Below are 20904 nucleotides of genomic sequence, written 5' to 3' on the forward strand. Positions count from 1 at the left end.
GCATACCTTCTCCGAAGAAAAGAAAGCAACCGGGGAGTATGATAAAGTATACTAAGGCTCCATAAGCAACTTAGCCTAGGCATCAAGAGAATCGATTACCTAAATCACCGAAACTCACTCGTATACTATCTTGGAAAAATTCCACACAGTCTTAAATGTATAAAACATAGCCTAAAGCTTCAATAGAATTTATATTACACTCGAAAAAACCAAAATCATGCATGAAGTACTAGGACCAAACGACTAGGCTACATGGCCTACCTTAGGCCAGAATGGCGAATACTTCGCCAAAATAATACTAAGCACGAAGGAAATCCTATGTAATGCTAAAAAGCTAAAATTTATTAAAGCAAAACAACCGGGAATGTCGCTTTGACTAACTAAACTTATACCTAGCGAGCGACAGCGTCCAGGACGCCTCCGGTAGGCTAAGGCTCTTGTATCAAAGATTAATCCTATTAATCACTCAAAAATTTACCAAGAGCCTACATTTATACATAAAAGACATTATACTCAACTTATCAGAGGCCGACGAAGACGGAGAAGCCATGAAAAGTAGAATAAATCCAAGATTTGCGAGAAACACAGGAAAAAACACCGAGTTGTTAAGCTACGCAAAAAGGAATACAGATGGCGCCAGGATTGGCGCCAGGCACGCATACGAATCGGAGGATAGGGAAGCCTTGGGAGCGGCTCCCCTTTTTCTTTCCCGAATTCGTTTCTTGCCAATCACCTCCTACGAGACGAAATCTCTGTCCAGGATGCAGATTGCCATGTGGCGTGTCAAGAATACGTCCTCTGATATGTCGCGATATCCCTTTCACGAGGGATACTCGCTCCAGGAGTTAGAATTCTGGTACCTTAAGGTGAATTCTCTGGGAATATCGCCGTAGTTGTAATATACCCTACTATGAGATTCAGGGCCTCTGTAACACGGTTTTTTGGACTTTGCTCCTTATCAATGCATCGGATGTAGCTGAAAGTGGACTTATGTATATTTTATAATCACACACTAATTTTGTCAGCATTATCAATAACCTAAACCCGATAGTTTTAATTTTTATAGAGTAAAAATTATCTAGCCGACGCCATGGCCAGTGATAACGAGCCAAGAGTCGAAAACATTCATTACGTAAGCAATGTAAACACCCTTTGACAAAATGTTGCCCCGCCCATTCACCGGACACCCATTCACCTTCTTCCATCGGCTCTGGAACCCATAACAGTCAAGAATGGCTAGCAGGATTTGGAATTGCCCCCGTGGTTGCAAAACTGCATTTGTCTTACGACTTGCAACTTTATACAGTCAAGAGAAAGCCCGTGGCCATATTTACTATAGCCTTAATAGGTAATCATTCAGTATCTAGTTTAAATCCAATGTTTATGATCTGATTTGTATTTAGCGTAACATGATTATAATACTTGTAATATCACTCAGGCTTTTGAACATTTCCATTAACTATTCACTATGCCACCAAGAGAGAGAGAGAGAAAGGGAGAGATTGTATGTAAACAGTCTTGATATAACTATTTTTGTTAAAATAAGAATTTTGTGCTAAACTCTCCATCCAATGGATCATCCAATGCAATTTTTTTTTCTTCTTCTTAGGCCGTACGACCGTGTTTGCTATGTTTTGGGCATGACTGCATTTTGTAAATAAATCATGAATAGTTTTAGGAATTTTATTTGTACATATTACGGGAATTTATAGAAGTAAAGTGAACATAATTCATTTACCCTTTAAAATAATTACTACATGTAGCAAAACAAATAGTAGTAAATACAATGAAGGAATGATACCAAACTTTATCTTTAGCTTCAACATCGGCAATAACATACCCAGTTGCCATGAATTTGTCAGCTTAATGAAATAGCCTATCATCTAATGTTAAACTTAATTTCTGAGGAGGCCATGGCTTATTGCACAGTGAAAAAACATAACAAAGACTTTATGAATGGCGGAACGATACATAAATGTGGGTGGGGTATCTGTGCTAGCGTAGTAATACTACTTTAGCATTAGTGTCACAACAGTAGTATACACGAATTAAACGTTTAGGCCAACTGCTGGGATCCTTGAGGATCATTTAGCACTTCTTACAACTACCCGAGAAATGAGTTTTTATAGCCAGAATTTAAATTTTCTGATCCAACAATGCCCATGTATAGCCTTCAGTGTTATCCTGAATGATAACGAGGCTAAAGTGGGTGGAGCCTCATGAAGTCATCATTCTGACGATAATTATTGGTTAAGGTTTAAAGCCCAAATACGGTGCCGGTTATTTTTTTTTTTCCAGTAAATAGGTCGGTAGATAGACAATAAATAGAAATTGCTTGACATTGGATATAGCAGTTATCAAATCAAGCTTGTCTACTACGTTTTTGAAAATTACCAACTATTCCCTACACCTTGTCAATCTGATTGTGACCTATAAAGTAGACTGTAATTTCTTAGGAAACTTATTTTGGGAGTTGGACTAATAATCGAAGTGTTTTTGTATTTATTAACATATTTTGTTGGTTTGTTCATTATGACAATTATCAGTGGAGAGTTCATGAAGGTGTACTGTTTTGTTTTTATTTAAACTTTTGTGTCATTGATGGCAGAGGTATAGCCTTCGTTACGTATAGCCAATCATCGATCGAGAAAGAGGGAAGAAATGCCGTCATAAGTTACGTAACGAGTGCGTTCGAAACCTTCTCTCTAAATAAGTTGGCCCGTCTTCAAAAAACGTCATTTTTACATTATAAGTACCAAATTTATTCAACCTACGTAATGCAAAATATAGTCAAAATTTATGTGTAGATATAATGTGCATTCTGAAGAAGCGTTATATTTATGAAATTCATAGATAAAAAATTATTGCGAAAAAACAGTGTTACAGAGGCTCTGAATCTCATAGTAGGAAGCTACCCTATAGGAACTTCCATCAGGACGACATGGCTTGAGCCCAAATATATATATATATATATATATATATATATATATATATATATATATATATATATATATATATATATATATATATATATAGTGAACCCTCGTTTATCGCGGTAGATATGTTCCAGACCCGGCCGCGATAGGTGAAAATCCGCGAAGTAGTGACACCATATTTACCTATTTATTTAACATGTATATTCAGACTTTTAAAACCTTCCCTTGTACGCAGTACTGTTAACAAACTACCCTTTAATGTACAGAACATTTAATGCATGTACTAACGTACCCTAAACTAAAACAGGCACAAATATTAAAGGCGACTTTATATCATGCGTTTCCTGTACACGCCAAAAAGCACGATAAAAAATGGCAACCAATGTTTTGTTTACGTTTATCTCTGATTATAATGAAGAAACAAACGCATTTACACATCTGTGTATAGGTTATTTTTTGCATCGATTATATTGATTATTCAGTACAGTATGTTGATTTGGTTATTACTAATGTTTTACTTAATTTTTCTTAGAACTTCCAAATTAAATGTTTTTCTTTATGACGCCGCCTGAAACGACGGCGTCATAAAGTACGCTCAGTAAACAAACTAAGGAATTTAACGCGCATGTTGAAAGTGATAAATAATGATATTTCAGTAAAAGCTTTTATAAAATATGTTATTACAAATATTATTTACCGTATCTATATAAAATCATACATACGTAGCAAAGCAGGAAAACAATCTACGAGAGAGAGAGAGAGAGAGAGAGAGAGAGAGAGAGAGAGAGAGAGAGAGAGAGAGAGTTGTTTTACATACGTAAATGTAAATTTAAAAAAAAAATAGCCCCATTTCATATAAAATAGATTACAAATATTTTACTTTATCATATTACAGTAGTCTGTATAATACTGTAAAGTTCAGTACAGTATGTTGTTGTTATAGTCGTGGCGATGAAATTCTCACGAAACAAAAACACGCTATTTGATTACAACAGCTGATTCATTCTCTCTCTCTCTCTCTCTCTCTCTCTCTCTCTCTCTCTCTCTCTCTCTCTCTCTCTCTCTCTCTCTCTCTTCGTATTATACAATACTTACATTTAGATGAAGAAACTAAAATTAGTTTTCTTAGTGTCAATTAAATACGAAACGAAAAAATTAGGCAGAGTCTACATCCATTTCAATCATAGCTAAAAATACGGCATCCGATTTCATCAGCAAACCACTATTTTTTGGGAAATATCATTTTATTCTAGAAAATTGCTACTCTTTAAATAGTTAATTGCACATTAAGAAAGCGTGTACTTTTGTTTTTAATTTTCGGGTGTGTTTTAAAAATCGAGTATTGTTGACTTCTTTTTGTTTTACTTTTGGCTATGATTAGATCAGCTGTCATCTAGCTGCCGCTCTTAAGTGTGTACGAATACACTAACAAAGTATCGTTTATACCATTTCTTAACTTATTCAAACCGTCTACAGTATACAGTTGATATTACATAAGCACCAATGTGTTATAACCTATCAATTTTTTTTGTTTATTACATTTAAACCCCCCCCCCTCTCTCTCTCTCTCTCTCTCTCTCTCTCTACCTCTCTCTCTCTCTACCTCTCTCTCTCTACCTCTACCTCTCTCTCCCTCTGTGGGCTACTTTTCACTACCTCCCATTCCTTACCTCTCTCTATCTCTCTAACAAATGATATCTTTGTTGCTCCTCAAAGTTTCATTTATATTGAAAATCAATCATGATTCAATTTTCCTTACTTTCTCCTATCTCGCACTATCGGTGACATCGCGGTATTTTCGATATTTCCGGAAAATCTGCGATATATGTATATACATGGGTTATGAAAAAATTCCGCGAAGTGGTGAATCCGCAATGGTCGAACCGCGAAGTAGCGGTTTATATATATATATATATATATATATATATATATATATATATATATATATATATATATATATATATATATATATATATATATATATATATATATATATATATATATATATCTTGCTCGGTATGCTTTCTCAAAATCGTTAACTTTCACAGCCAATGTAATCCCCCTTACCGTCTTCATTCTCATACCCCAAGATCTCACCCGCATTCCAGTATCTTACACAGTGACCGATGGATTATGAAAGCAATCACTCTGGCTTGACCGCGATTATCGAACACCTACTCAGAGTTTTGAAGAAATTGACAAAATGGAAGTTGAAAAGTGGAAAGTGTAATGTTCCTCGAATATCCACGAGAGATTTGTCTGTGAACAAATGTCATTCGATTTGAAAAGGAAAAAAATATTGTTATTCTTTTTCTTGGTCTACTCTACATCTTTAAACCTCAACTTGTCGGAAATGTTCCTCGGGATCAATTTGTTTCGATTTTGTTGGGTTCCTTCACACGTAGGTGTGTCTAGGAATGAGAAGGCAGATTTACTGGCAAAAAATGCCGCATCCGGGCTGCTACCAGGAAGGTATCCCATTCCCTGTAATAATTTCCTACCTACCTTCAAGAAATTGCTTTATAATTATTGGCAACAGCACTGGGATACTCTAGATGGCAATAAAATGAGAGAAATAACAAATGTCATATCTCCTTGAAGATATAATATGGGAGACTTCTCTTATTCGTCTCCACATTGGTCACACTCGGTTGACACACGAGTTTCTGCTAAATGGCCATCACCAATTATATTGCGACGACTGTTTAGTACCTTTGACAGTGAAACATTTGTTGATCGAATGCAATAGGCATCTGTTTGAGGCTCGAGATGAGGATGGCAGGTTCATCCTTGTCAAGAATCTCGGACATGATGTGTCGTATCATACTAGTGGTATTTTTAAATTTCTTCCAGAAACAGGTCTTTTGAAAACTATTTAACTGCTATTAGGATTTTCTTGAGTTTACTGATTTAAACTGATTTACCATTTATTCATTTATTTCTTTATTTATAACATCTATGGTTAATGACCATAGATGTCAGGATGGCAGATAACTGATAACTCAATCAATTAATCGTATTTTTATTTTCTAGAATATCGGTATATGAAGGATATCTCATTAAAAGGTGGCTTTGTGCTTTTGAAATTGGGAATCTTTTTATTTCCTTTCATAGATTTGACTATCTGAAGATTTCTTACAATGATTTTACGTTAACTTTATAATGATGAGGGTTTTATAGCTTGAAGCTATTCGTAATTCTGTACATTCATTTTCGATTTCTAAATATTTCCCCATTTTTTCTCGGTGTCAGTAAAGAATGAGTTGATGTACAAATACAGCTAATGTCATATAGAAACCAATATGGAAATGCATATAGACACAAAGTTATATAGTTGCAGACATTGAGAGACATAAAGGATATTAATAAGAAAAAATAAACATGGAAATTTTAGACAGATATGCAGAGTAAGGGCTATCAGACTTATGCAAAAAGACTGGTAACCACAAAAAGTGTTCTGGCCAAGAAAACAGTGATGGTTTGACACTGATGGCAAAACAATAATACAATATATCCAGACATATTAAAAAAGTGCAGGATATGTAAATATACGTATGTATGGCATTACAAATACTCAGATAAACGTCATACATATCTATCTATCTATCTATCTATCTATATATATATATATATATATATATATATATATATATATATATATATATATATATATATATCTATATATATATATATATATATATATATATATATATATATATATATATATATATATATATATATCTATATATATATATATATATATATATATATATATATATATATATATATATATATATATATATATATATATATATATATATATATATATATCCTTTTAGGTGGGTCCAATGTAATACTAAACCGACGGTTCAATATATAAAATAGACCTTCATATTCTGGATATTCAAAACTTTTATCTACTGAGTATATTCGAAAATTACTATGCAAAATTAACAAATACTGTTAATATAACCATGATAGGAAATACATCAAGAAAATCACTAAATACATTATGGAAGTTTTGCCTTTCCTGGGGGACATGAGTGGTGCTCAGAGCTGTTCAAAGTTTGAAGTGGTTTGTGATACCTCGTAAAAAGAGTCGTTTAGGAGAGGGAAACGAAAGGAGATAACTTATCAAATAATAGCATTTGGGAAAAAGTTTAGAGAGAGAGAGAGAGAGAGAGAGAGAGAGAGAGAGAGAGAGAGAGAGAGAGAGAGAGAGAGAGAGAGAGAGAGAGAGAGAGAGAGAGAGAGAGATACAGTGTATAAAGATTCTTTTACATTCTATATCAAATCCACCTTTCTAGCTTCCCGAAGTTCAAATCAGTTGATGCACAAAACCAGCACAAAATACTGATAGAAATATAGCGATATCTTGAAACCAATTATACGATCTTCTTGTATTTATATTCAATCATTCTGTATTGAAACGAGAAGTTTCCTTATTGTCAATCATATAAAGGTTTGAAATCCTATGCAAGAGCATAATGTGAGCAAGCTCTTCCAGGAGGACACTCCAAAATCAAACATTATTCTCTGGTCTTGCATAGTGCCATAGCCTCTGTACAATGGTCTTTCACTGTCAGGGTTAGAGTTCTATTGCTTGAGGGTACACTCGGGCGTACTATTCTATATTATTTCTCTTCCTTATGCTTTTTTAAAGATTTTATAGTTTATATAGGAAATATTTATTCTAATGCTGTTACTGTTCTTAAAATATTTTATTTTAATTGTTAATTACTTGTAGTTTCCTTATTTCCTTTCCTCACTTGGCTATTTTCATTGTTGGAGCCCTAGGGCTTGTAGTATTTTGCTTTTCCAACTAGGGTTGTAGCTTAGCAAGTAATAATAATAAAAATAATGATAATAATAAGAGCAGACGTAGCATCACTACTGTTAGGTTGCGTCCTTAGAAGTAGCTCATTGGTAAATGCAGATTGAAGTGAATTGAAATAGGAATTGATTATGAAAGGGGTTTCAAGCGACAGTTCCGGGTAGCGTTTTTGGTTCCTTGTCTAAATAGGGAAATGGAAATTAATGCTTTTAGAAATTAAGTCATACAATGAACACCTAATTTGTTCCATAAACGATACACTATTGGCAAAGTTACCACAACTCATCTCCAAACTGCAGCCAATAATTTCCTTATATTCGGTAGGATGAAGTTCTTAGCTATAAGGAGAACAAACTACACTTAACTTAGATGATATAAAATACATGATTTTATAGTAGTCTCAAATATCATTGCTGTAAGTCAAGGTCAAAGATATTATGAGATTTGACTTCGTAGAAATTATTTGCGTTGAAAATTTCTTCATCATGACGTGATCAAACACAATCCCTTTAACTATCAAGATTGTTTATGGGTGATCTGGAGATAAATTCGTAAAATGAGAAGTTGTGGTTAGATTCTTTGTATAATAAATATTTGTAATTTTTTTATTCTACTCGTCTCCTTTTTCTCGTCTATTTTATGCATCTTTATTTCAATGTGAAAAAAATATAATTTAAGCATTCTTGCTCGCCTATAGTAGGTAATCTTGTTTTCAATTTTGAAAATACTTTTCTTTAATTTTCCTACCGAATAATAATATCCTTTCAGTGTCCATTTTTCCTTACTTGTTCGAAAATCTTCTACTTTAGTTTCATCTTGTATCCATTTTGCTCTTTTTCTGTCTCTTAGTTTTATTCCCATCATTATTTTTCCATCGGTCTTTGAATTATTACTAGCTTTATGTTCCAAGGCTTTATTAAAGCTCCAAGTTTGTGATGCATACGTTAGTACTGGTAGAATTCTCTTATTAAACACTTTTTATAGAAAGAGGCATTTTACATTTCATAATGTAATTTTCTTTACCAGAAGCTCTCCATCCCGTGCTTACCCTTCTTTTTATTTCGGTCTCATGTCCTGGGGAGGCACGTACTGTGTTTCATAGGTACGTATATTCATTAACAATCGCAGAGGTTCGTCCAAACCTTTATTTGTTGTCTCCCTATGTTTCCATCGAATATTTTGTTACTTTTACTCATATTAATTTTCAGTCCTACGGTTTGGCTTTCTCTATTCAAATCTTCTATATTCTTTTACAATTCCTCGTATGACTCAACAAACAGAACTATGTCATCTGCAAATCTCAAGTTTTTTAGGCTTTCTCCATAAAGGTTTATTCTTGAGGCTTGCTGAGTATTATTTAGGAGTTACAGGGTCCCTCTATCTAACTCCTTTCTCAATCAGAACTTTCTCACGATCCCTAAGTAGTTTGAGATTGTTGTACTTCCTGTATAGATATCTTCAAGTGTTTTAACATAAGATTCATCTATTCCTTGTCTCTGAAGAGCTTTTATTACTGGTGAATTTGATAAAATTTAAAGATTTCTCATATTCTATAAATGCTTACATAGTGGTTTGTCATACGCTGTTGATTTTTCTATTAGGTGCTTAATTACATAGATATGGTCAGTTGTAGAATACTCCCTTTTAAAGATTGCCTGGTCTCCTGATTGATTAAAGTCTGGCAGTCTTTCTACTCGGCCTAAAATAGTCTATATAAATATTTTACATATTACTGAGAGTAATATTTCAGGACTTTTTTGAAAAATTCAGTGACTTTCACTACTATGGAATCTTCTTCATCTATTATTAAATCAATTGTTAGGCCATCTTCTGCTCCTTTGTCTTTTTTCATACCTTCTGATGTTTTCTTTATTTCTCCAACTGTTACGTTTGTTACTGGGGCAAATGTTCATTATTTATATTGACAAAGTTATACCTTACATTACTATTGTAATGCATTGTATAAAGATCCTCTGCAATTTTTATTACTCCATTTCTTTCATTGCTAATCCCATTTTCCTCTTCCAAAGCAAACATCTCCTGGTGCCCTGTTCAAGAACTTCTTTTCGTCAATTCGATGCATCTCCCTCTCCTAAGTGTTTCCTCAAATTTTGTATAATTTGGTTTACGAATGCCTTGGGTTTTACTTTGTTTATTTTATTTTATTATTTTTTTGGGGGGGATAGATCTTCTAATTCTTCTTCATCTCTCTTGGATTTCACCCTCATTTCCAATCTTTTTTTTATTAGGCTCTTGGTGTTTTTTGATAGTTTGCCTTGATCTTGTTTAGGAGCTTTTCCATCTATCTGTTATGCTGATTCCATTAAAAATTTTGTTAAATTAATGTTCAGTTCTTCTTTATATGCTTCCATTTCATCATGTAGCCAGGAGTATATATTTTGTGTTGCTAAATCAAATAATCAGTTTTTTTTATATCTCAAGTGTTTAGTTTCTTTCTTAGAATTATTTCTTCTCTTTCCTACTTTAAATCAGAATAAATTTTTCTTCTCACCACTCTATGATCGATTCACTTTGACTTGTTCAACACTGTTACATCTTTAACTATATTAAGTTTATCACTGAGAATAAAATCTATTTCGTTTTTTAGTTTCTCTATTTGGCGTTTTCCGTGTCCCCTTTTATGAAAGAAGTGTTCATATTTTTCAGGTTGTTTCTTTCAGCCAATTCTGTCTTTCCTTGTTCCTACTCTAAATATACATACGGCTGGTTCTCCTCTATTAAATTTGACCTACTGTATTATTGAAATTGCCCAAAATTAATGTAAATAGTCGTACATTATCTATAGAAATCTCCAGATCTTCAAAAATATTTCTATTTCTACTCTGTATGGGATGTTGTTGGTGCATTGGTTTGAATGATCATCAGATTATACTTCTTTAGTTTGATAATTAAACCTACTATCTATCACTAGTTAAAAAGTATTTTCTATGTTACATGCAAGATTTTTAATAATTAGAAAACTAACTCTTTTTTTTCTTTGTTTCTTTAATGTCCTCTGAAGAAATATATGGCCCTATTTCAACGCTATATTAGATTCTCCTGTACTTCTAATTTCATAAATCCAATCATATCCCAATTGATTTCTCCCAGCTCTTATGATAACACAGCAAGGTCTTCTTCCTTAGACAGGGTCTTGACGTTGTATATCACAAAGTTAAGTTTCCAAATGTACCCTATTCTAGTCCAGAGATCGTGAAGTTGTTCCAATGTCTGGAGAGTAGGTGTTGAGACGTGGTGGTATCAGTCAAATATGAGTTTTGTCCAGTTTTCATTACCACGCTGGCCACTGTACATTGGTGATGGTGGGAGATTTTGGTTTGATCGCTCACAGCAAACTAACTTAGTATGGGTGCCCCTGACTAGTATACCCTTGCTTATCATGAGGATGCACAAAACCTTTCACTACGATAATGTATCCCCAAGTGGCTAGCTAATGATGGTGATAGTGAGGGGGTATATATATATATATATATATATATATGTGTGTGTGTGTGTGTGTGTGTGTGTGTGTGTGTTTGTATATATATATATATATATATATATATATACACGCAATAATAATAATGATAATAATAATAACCCATGCATTCGAATCGAACTGAAAAGGCAAGGGATTATGCCGGTAGAAGTGGTTCCATTAATAGGAGCACTAGGGACCCTGCCTAAGTCATTTAAATGGAATCCTGAGAAGCTAGGAGCAGATATAGCCCCGGGACTTGTGCAGAAGTACGAGCTACTTAAACTACACATATTGAGATAAAAGTGATGGATTCCTAAGGATGCTGGATTTAACCTGGAACCTCACAGTACGAACCACCAGTATCTTTACAATGGGATTAAGAAATAATAATAATAATAATAATAATAATAATAATAATAATAATAATAATAATAATAATAATAATAATAATAATAATAATAATAATGATGATGATGATGATCTTGGTTTACAAAGAACTCGGAATGCAAGCATGAAATTTCATTTGTGTATATGAACATTGTACAGGTCTCCGGGCAATTTATTTTTATCCGTATTCTCTTTATTTGCGAAAAAATACTAACTAGACTAGATAGTGCTGGACATGGGACTCGCGCAGAACTCGCCCACGTCCAACAGTGTGTTCACTTGACTTTAATGCGAACCCCCCTCTGCTGTTGTTGTTATTGTTGTGATATTGTAGCCAACAATTCCTATTCGCACGGGCCTTTCCCTTGTTCAGCCCGTAGGTGAACAGGCTCTTTCAACCTCTCTACAAAACTCATACGAGCATCTCATAATATTACCATATAAACATCTTTGGTAGTGTTCTTATGTAAAGAAGTGACAGTGTGATCGTTACTGTTCACAGTCAAGTTAACTGTAAGAGTAGAGTAGAACACTCAAGATGAGGAAGAACAAATAAATCAAGAAACATGATAAAGGTCCACGTGTGACTGACCTGTCCACTAAAAATTTGACAATAAGTTCAATCCGTAGTATGAAAGAGACAATCAAAGTAATCTGTGATGTAAACAGATGGTTACATTAAGAAAACAATGGCCCTGTGTTTTAAGTAAAGTTGTGGAATGATAAACGAGGAAATGATTTGCGAGAGAGTTGGCCTTGTCAAAAAGAAGACAGGTACGTCAGCAGCAAAAAAACGAAAAAGAAATATTCAAAGCGAGCAATAACTATTTGGAAAACTTCATGGTGAGGCAGTAAGCTCCGATGTAAAGATAAAATATATCATGGCATATAGGTGAACAAAAGCCTAGGGGGAGAGAGAGAGAGAGAGAGAGAGAGAGAGAGAGAGAGAGAGAGAGAGAGAGAGAGAGAGAGAGACAAAAAAAAAAACCTTCATGTTAAGATTACTTTTTATTTTTTTTTTATGAAACTTTTACATATCTTAAATCATCTTTCGAAATGATTATATTACTGGACTCATTGTATACTGTAGAAGACAGAAAATATACGAATAGTTAGAAATAATATCTCTGTAGGGAAAAGGTCCTAGCGTCAATATTGTCCCCGTCTTAATAAATGGCCACAGTAACCACAACATCCTCTCCTTTCCGATAAACGCAATGCAATATTATATTTTTTGCAGTTAAACCTTTTTTGTTGGACTTTCTATAAAGTGGAGTTCAAGATAATGTTACAGGACCACAGTTCATGAAGAATTCAACACCTTGATGCAAATTGAAAACTTGGAGCTGCAAATTTTCATTAAGATGAATATACAAAACTATAGTTTGGTCACTTTTAAGTTGAGAGTAGAATTGGTGAGTTAAAAGTGGCTGATATTACCTCGAAGGAATATAGAACATATTTCTATGAATAAGTGGACTGATTCTTTGTGGAACTAAATTTTTTTTTATCGACTAAATTTCTTAGAATGCAATCGAAAGCCTAAACTACCATCCTAAATTTCACAGGTTAGAATCACCTAGTTTTTTATCAGTTTCATATTAGAAAATCCATATGACTGATTTTGAAGTTTTTTTTCATAAACTAACGGGAATTATTTTATTCTCTCTCTCTCTCTCTCTCTCTCTCTCTCTCTCTCTCTCTCTCTCTCTCTCTCTCTCATGGCAAAACGGCAAGCACATTCATCTCCCCTGTGTATGATTATCTAATTAGAAGAAAAGGGATGACTTAGCCCGTTTCCTTTACCTCAATATGGAAAAGGAACCTAAGAAATGAATTTAGGTATTTAGTTGGATTAAATGAGATATAACATTTTATTTTCAAAGGTATATATGAGGTAATTTCTTGAGGGTAGGAACCTGTACGTGAATGAATGGATTGACTTGAAAGATATTTTGTTAATTAATAACTGGATTCCCCGTTTATGTATGAATGTAGTAATAGTAACTGTGCTTGGCCAGGTTCTGTTATTATGACCAACCAATTGTTTTAGAGCATTTTTTCCTAGTGTATCAATTCTTCCTCTGCAGTTTTCAGATTAACATATATCACTCCGCAGTAATAATAATATGTTTCCTTCTTTTATCCGTCGCCATAGAATATTTATTAGCAATGATTTTGCAATTATTTCTTAAAGAAGAAATGGTTTCACAAATATCCTCCTTTTCAATAGAAGAGGGAAGTCATTTACCTGATAAACATATAAGATAAGAAAAGCTATGTATATCGCAAATCAGACAATTCAGTAACATAACAGGAGCATAACAATAAAGTTAAGAAAATAATTACCTTGTTTTGGTTAAGCTACAATAGTTCTAATGAAATGCCATATCATCAGTATCTATTGATATGACATTTCTATATAGATTTATTTATTATAACGTTTTGACTAATATTGTTAGTATAAGTATCAATATATGTCCTAATCCTTGTATGCAAAATATGTGTTTTATACAGTGAGGTTAATGATCTTTTTAAGAGTACTAAGACTCAAAAAATTGCAATGCGCGATCACTGAACTCTGTTATACGTGACATATCCCTAGTCTCATAAGGTGATGTGTTGAGACCCAATTGATGACAGTAGCCTATATTTCCCTCAGTGGAGAATTCCAAAAAACCTAACAATTCAGCACGTTAATAGAGCAGTATTGCATCTTACTTGCCAAGGGTTAGGCAGTACCATTCGAGCAATCATTAGACAAGGTACTCCCCTGAGAGTATCGCTGTGTACTGTGTATTCACAAACATTTTTGTAATAAAGGGAAAAAACCCATGTTTTGATATCTCATTATCTGTTGACATGGGACATAATTGGTGTCAGGTGTACAAATACGTCTGTTTGTGTATGCTGTGAGCGAAGTTGTTCTTTAAGCCCGTAAAATAAAAGTTCAAGATGCCTGGATAAGCGAGAAACAACATAGCAGATACTGCAACTTCGGGAGATGAAAACGAATGGGCAGTTGGTTATAGTGGTGCCGATGAAGAATATAGATGAGAACGAAGAATGCAGGATTTAGAAAATAGGTTGGATAACATAGCTGAGTTAATGAACACATTCTTAGTTGAACAAGGAGAGGGGCGTGTGCAACCACAGCATATCCAACGTACATGAAAGTTCAAACGCACACAAGTGAAAGTACACATGCAGAGCCGAGTGAAGATATGCAAAACGTTGTAGTTCGAAAACTGACAGAACTCCAGGCAAGTGTTAGGCCTTTCGATGATCAACAGCCTACTGAAGGGTTTCAATCGATCAAATTGTTTTTGAGAGACACATATGAGTTGTCAGAAAGAGGAAAAGCAATTCAAGAGATTAGATTGCTGATAGATGTTCTGGCAATTAAGGTAATATGTTGGCCACAAGACAATTTAAGAAGTTATACTGAAATAAAGCGACGTTTAATATAGAAATATACCTTACCTGATGCGAAAAAAGGTCGACGTGAAAGAAAATTACAAACACAAAATCTGGAAAGATGAATCCGTTCTTAGTTTTGCAACTCGCATTTTTCGAGATTGTGATTCGTTTGCTACACGGAGTGCCAATCTCCCAGAAAGTGATAAAAAAGTGATTGCCCGTAAACATATTTGCAGATTAGTAAACCCGTATTTTTGTGGTTATTTGTTTGATGACAATTGCTTGTTAGCAGACTAGTGATGGTAATAAAAAAAACATTCTAGACAGTTTGCCAGAAGAAAAAGTACTGAGAATAACTGCCCCGATTCTGATAAAGTAGCAGGTATGAGAGGCACTCACCAACCCCCAACTGGGAGATGGGAGAACTTAGATAGCAGGTGAGAAGAGTCTTCAGCTGTTGGCAGTTTGGGGGAGAGGGGCACCAACTCGTTAAGTGCCCCACTCAAGGATCCCCTCCCTGTTACACTTGTCAGGCCTACGGTCATCTATCTCAAGAGTGCCAGCAAAAAACGCACACCACCCCTCGCCCAACAAGCTAGGAAAAGGAAACAGAGGAAGGGGGAGATGAGGGAGATCGATGCCTCCCTGCAAGACAACAGAAGCAGTCGAGCGAGCAGTGGTGTCCCCATCGGTACCCCTGACCGGACCCCTGCAGCACTAGGGACAGGAGCAGGGGACAGCGGTATTGCGAGCGAGGATGTTAGTGTGCCCCACATATCCTAATGGGCGGCCAGGAATTTTAGCAGTCAAGATTGATCTACCAGATAAGTCCATTTAGAGGGCTGATCAACACAGAAGCCAGCATTTCGCTTATTGAAAAAGGATTCTCGTCAAACCCACTGCAGTTAGTGGCATCCATCATCATCGACACGCCAGGGGGAAATAAACTACATGCAAGGCATACAACGATCATTAACTTTATGGCGGGATCTGTGAAGTTTACACATGATTTTTTTTGTCCTGCCCACTTTGGAAATTCCCGGAATCAAGGCTATACTGGGGTTGGATTTCATTGAGTAATCAAATATAAATTTGCAGGGAAAAAGATAGATTAACAGTAAAAGCAGGAAGGTGCATTTTGTTATTAGAAAGTCATGAGAGAGTAAGTGCTTGTGTAGGAACGTAGAGACGATTAAGTAAGGTAACAGCTTTACCTGAAAGTGGCGAAATATTGCCTCCCCAGACACTTACAAGCATATCAGTGATCCCATGTCAGCCTCTCCTGAAGGGAACCAGGGTCTTAGTTAAATCCCATGACAGATGGGCACACGTAGTCTTAGAGGGCTTGTCAGATATAAAAGAGAACAGAGGTTATATTACGATAGTTAATTTGTCAAATAAAAGAGTTGTGTTAGGAAGTGATTCTGTGAGTGTATTAGAGTTATGTGAACTTGCTAATAATTGGATCTTGGGAGCCACAGCTCCATTCCGTACAAACGAACGCACTCAGAACTTGATTATGCAAGCTCGAAAGCTATGTCCGCCAGAATATCAACTTGTGGTTGGTAACATTGTTAATAATTATTCTGATGTAATTGCAATTGGAGACGAGCCACCCAGGAGGATCGATTGATTTCCCTTTTGCATTGAAACGGGGCAGGCTGAGCCGATCAGGTGAAGGCCTTAGTTGGTACCCATTCATTTCCAGGTGGAGATAGAAAGGGAAATTAGTAAATTAAGGGAACAAGTGATAATCGACGAGAGAGAATCTCCCTGGGCTTCTCAAATTGTAACTGTTAGGAAAAAGATGGCTTGGTAAGATTGTGTGCTGATTATATTAAGTTGAATGCAGTCACTAAGGATAATGCATTTCCATTACCCGTGATCATAGAGTTAATTTAAAATATATATTTTACAACTATTGATTTAAAATCTGGATACTATCAAATACCCATTCAGGAAGACAGTAAATATAAAACGGCATTTGTAGCTAACAATCAACTATTTCAGTTTAATTTTCTTCCTTTCGGTATTAAAAAGCTCCAAGTCTTTTTTCTAGAGTAATGATGGTGGTTTTGTCTTCCTTAACTGGCCATAATATTCTGGATTATTTAGACCAGGGGTTCCCAACCTTTTTGCAATTGCAACCCCTTTGCTAAAAATCTGAAACCCATGCGACCCCCTATTTAGGGCTTACTATCATCAGCTTGATTTTCCTTTTATTTTCTGTTAAGTTAAGGAGAGGGAAAGAAACATCTAAGAAAACATTTAAAATTGCTGTAATTATTTATTAGCAAATTAAATCACATTGGTCCAACCTGAATTCACAAAGAGAACATATTTCTTAAAATAATATCAACATAGGTTTAAATGGCTATCCAACCCAGATAGTGGGATGCCTGATGTTGCATTCCAGCAGCAAGCTTTGAAATTCGTGGCCGAACGTTTGTTTGAGCCAGTCTCATGTCATCTCCAACATCCAATCTGTTCCTATTCTTTGTTTTCATATTGACAAGAGTGGAAAATCTTGCTTCACACAAGTAGGTAGAAGCAAATGGAACAAGGACACATAAAGCTATCATGCTGATTTTGGAGTATGACTGAGTCACGGATTTCACCTTGATGAGATCACGAGCTGAAGAGTCGTTCCTTAGATCCAGATATTCATCTTGGGTTTCATCTGGGATGCTGGATACATCAAGTTCAGTACAAAATGGGTTCCTTACCAGGGACTCCTGTTCCTGTGAAAGCTCAGGGAAGTAACGCTTAACTTCCTTTTCTAGAGATTGAAGATGCTCGGTAATCTCATCCTTGAAGAACTGATCCAGTTGGATGTGAGACTCATCCATCACTCCACAAAGTTTTTCAAACATAGCGATATTTCCAAGATTTGTTTTCCGACCCCAGTTTTGCAGTTTGGAAACAAAGGCCCGAAGACTATCTTGAAAAAGGAGAACATGTGTTTCCCTTCCTTGAAGCTTCAAATTGAGCTTGTTCAGCTGGTCAGAAATGTTGGCTAGGTACGCAACCCTTTTATTCCACGTTTCATCTTCGAAGTGGACAACAAGATCTTTCCTTTCTTGAGTCTCCAGGAATAGCTTTATTTCATCTTTCATTTCAAAGACACGATTAATAACGTTTCCTTTCGATAACCAACGTACTGCTGTGTAGAAGAGAAGGACTTCATGGTCAGCATTCATGTCTTCGCATAGTTTTTTGAATAGGCGAGTGTTGAGTGCTTTAGTCTTGATATAATTTACAATTTTGATTACAGATTCAAGCACTTCCTGCAGAGAAGCAGGGAGAGTCTTACTGGCGAGAGCATATCGGTGAATCATGCAGTGGATGCCCTTTGCTTGAGGTGCTAGCTTCTTCACACTCGATTGGAATCCTGATTTCGATCCCAGTATAGCCGGTGCCCCATCCGTACAAACCCCACACACGTTTTCCCATTGAAGATCTTCCTGTGTTAAAATGCCCATCAAAGCACCAACTGAGCCAAGGAAGTATGAGTTGTGGGAAAAATTTGGCGGGAAATACAAAAGTACAGGGGGAGCTGTGCCACAATTCATACTTCCTTGGCTCAGTTGGTGCTTTGATGGGCATTTTAACACAAGTTCTTCATACTGTAAGGTGTGTAACGTGCTGCTCCTCTTCATCCACTCTTGGTGAGTACTCATGTATCCAAATGGCACAGCATTTCCTGATATGATAGTATATGGAAAAAAATATATTTTTCAGAAAGGGCCATCACCACATGTAAATAATATAATGACTATGTTTTGAGAGTGTAATAGCCTTATTAGTTCTTGTACATAGTGAAACATGACTTACATTATTTCATATATAGTATCATGGATTTTTTTTTTTTTTTTTTTTTTTTAGTGTGATAAAATGCCCAGGAAACGTAAGAGAACACTGTCCAGGTTCGACTTAGATGCCTTGATGAATACCTCAGCTTTTGATAGGGTATTGTACACTACCCATGATGAAGGAATGGACAGTGACATTTCTCATTATGGGATTACTCAGTCTCCCCACCCCTCCCCTAGGGCTGGCCCGTCCACCGCCTGTGCCTTGCCCTCACAATCACAGACTGTAATTGAGTGTGAGATTGGTACTTCAGGTTCCATGCAAGCAGTGATAACACCTCACAAAGACCCTCTACAGACTGACAGTGATGAAATTGACACGATTATTGAGTGTAATACTTATCATGCTGGAGTAACACATGCAACTATAACACCTAACAAGGCCCCTCCTGGGCCTGTGATTATATGCCCAGAGGACAGTTTACAAAGACTTGTTTCATGACATAAGGTAAAAAAGCTAAGGCGTTCTCTGTTTACCTCAACACCACTACCAAGGAAACGACGAATCATCTACAGTGATTCAGAGGACTCTGACATCGATGACATGCCGATGATGATTCTTGATGAACCCCAGATGTCACCAGTGTCATCTCCTACTGCCACCATCGCAACTCCTCCTGCAATCAGTCCTCCTCCTACTGCTGACCCTTCTAATGTTCAGACTAACCCTCCTCCCACTATTAGGCCTTCTTCAACCCAAGATACATATTCATACCCTAGTACTATTTTTCATATATCAGCTACACAATGTTGGTCATTCTATAAAACTAAGTGGTCAAGGAGACCTCTGCCCAGGAGAGTTACTGCAAGAAACCCACGAGTCCCCTACACTCCTGGCCTCACAGATGTATCAAGAGTAGCCCCCAGTGAATTCTTCTCTCTTTTTGTGGATGAATATATGGTGGCCGACATTGTAAGGTACACAAATATGAGGATAGATATGCTGGCACAGAAATATGAAATCACAAGTGCAACAGTTGCACACACATGCCCAGAGGAGATAAAAGCACTAATGGGCATACTAATCCAGAGCGGTGCAAAGCAAGATAACCATATCACTGTTGCTGAAATGTGGAGCAAACAGCATGGGTCTTCCTTATATCGTTCTGCGATGAATGAAAAAAGATTCAATTTCCTCCTGAGGTCACTCATGTTTGATGACCACACCACACGGAATGAAAGAATGAAGACTGACAAGCTGGCTCCTTGGCGAAACACATGGGAGTGTTTTGTTGATAATTGTCAGAAAAATTATGTGCCAGGAAATGCAATCACTGTTGATGAGCAGATGGTTGGATTTAGGGGATGGTGTCCTTTCCGCTACTATATGCCGAACAAACCAACCAAATATGGCATAAAGATAAATATGGCATGTGATGCTAGGAACAGTTACATGCTGAATGGCATTGTGGACCTTGCTAAACACAGACAGCCCCAAGTAGTTCCTGGTAAACTGGGGGAATATTACACTATGACTCTTACAGAACCCTACTTAGAAGACAGCAACCGTACAATCACAGTGGACAACTGGTTTACTTCGCTGTCCCTGGTGAAAGAGCTGTACAAGAGGAATACCTACCTAATTGGGACTTCAAGAAGGAAAGGGTATGTTCCTAAAATAATGGTGGACAAAAAGTTCAGTAGGCCAGTAGATTCCAGCATCTTTCTGTTCCATGAAAATGTGAGTAAGGTGTCATTCAAACCGAAAAAGGATAAAATTGTGCTACTGCTGTCATCCAAGCACAACTCTTCTGCTTTCGGCGATAGAAACAAACCTGAAGCAATTCACTTTTATAATAAAACAAAGGGAGGAGTGGATGTACTGGACATGATGTGTGCCAGGTACAGCTGCAACCGGAAAACCAGACGATGGCCACTTTGCTTGTTTTATGCCATGCTAAATATTGCTGTGATAAATTGCTTTATTCTTAGCAAGCTTCAGCAAAACTGTCAAACAAAATCTAGGCGCCTCTT

At 36.0% G+C, this 20904-nt stretch overlaps 1 protein-coding gene across 1 annotated transcript; it reads right to left on the bottom strand.

Moving 5' to 3' along the window:
- Positions 1-17424: 17424 nt before the first annotated feature.
- LOC137659152 (zinc finger BED domain-containing protein 5-like) lies at positions 17425-18738 on the bottom strand. Its single transcript, XM_068394219.1, has one exon. The coding sequence runs from the start codon at positions 18736-18738 to the stop codon at positions 17425-17427; it is 1314 nt and encodes a 437-aa protein (XP_068250320.1).
- Between the last annotated feature and the right edge of the window lie 2166 nt (positions 18739-20904).

The sequence above is a fragment of the Palaemon carinicauda genome, chromosome 19 (genome assembly GCF_036898095.1).
Source record: "Palaemon carinicauda isolate YSFRI2023 chromosome 19, ASM3689809v2, whole genome shotgun sequence".
NCBI lineage: Eukaryota > Metazoa > Arthropoda > Malacostraca > Decapoda > Palaemonidae > Palaemon > Palaemon carinicauda.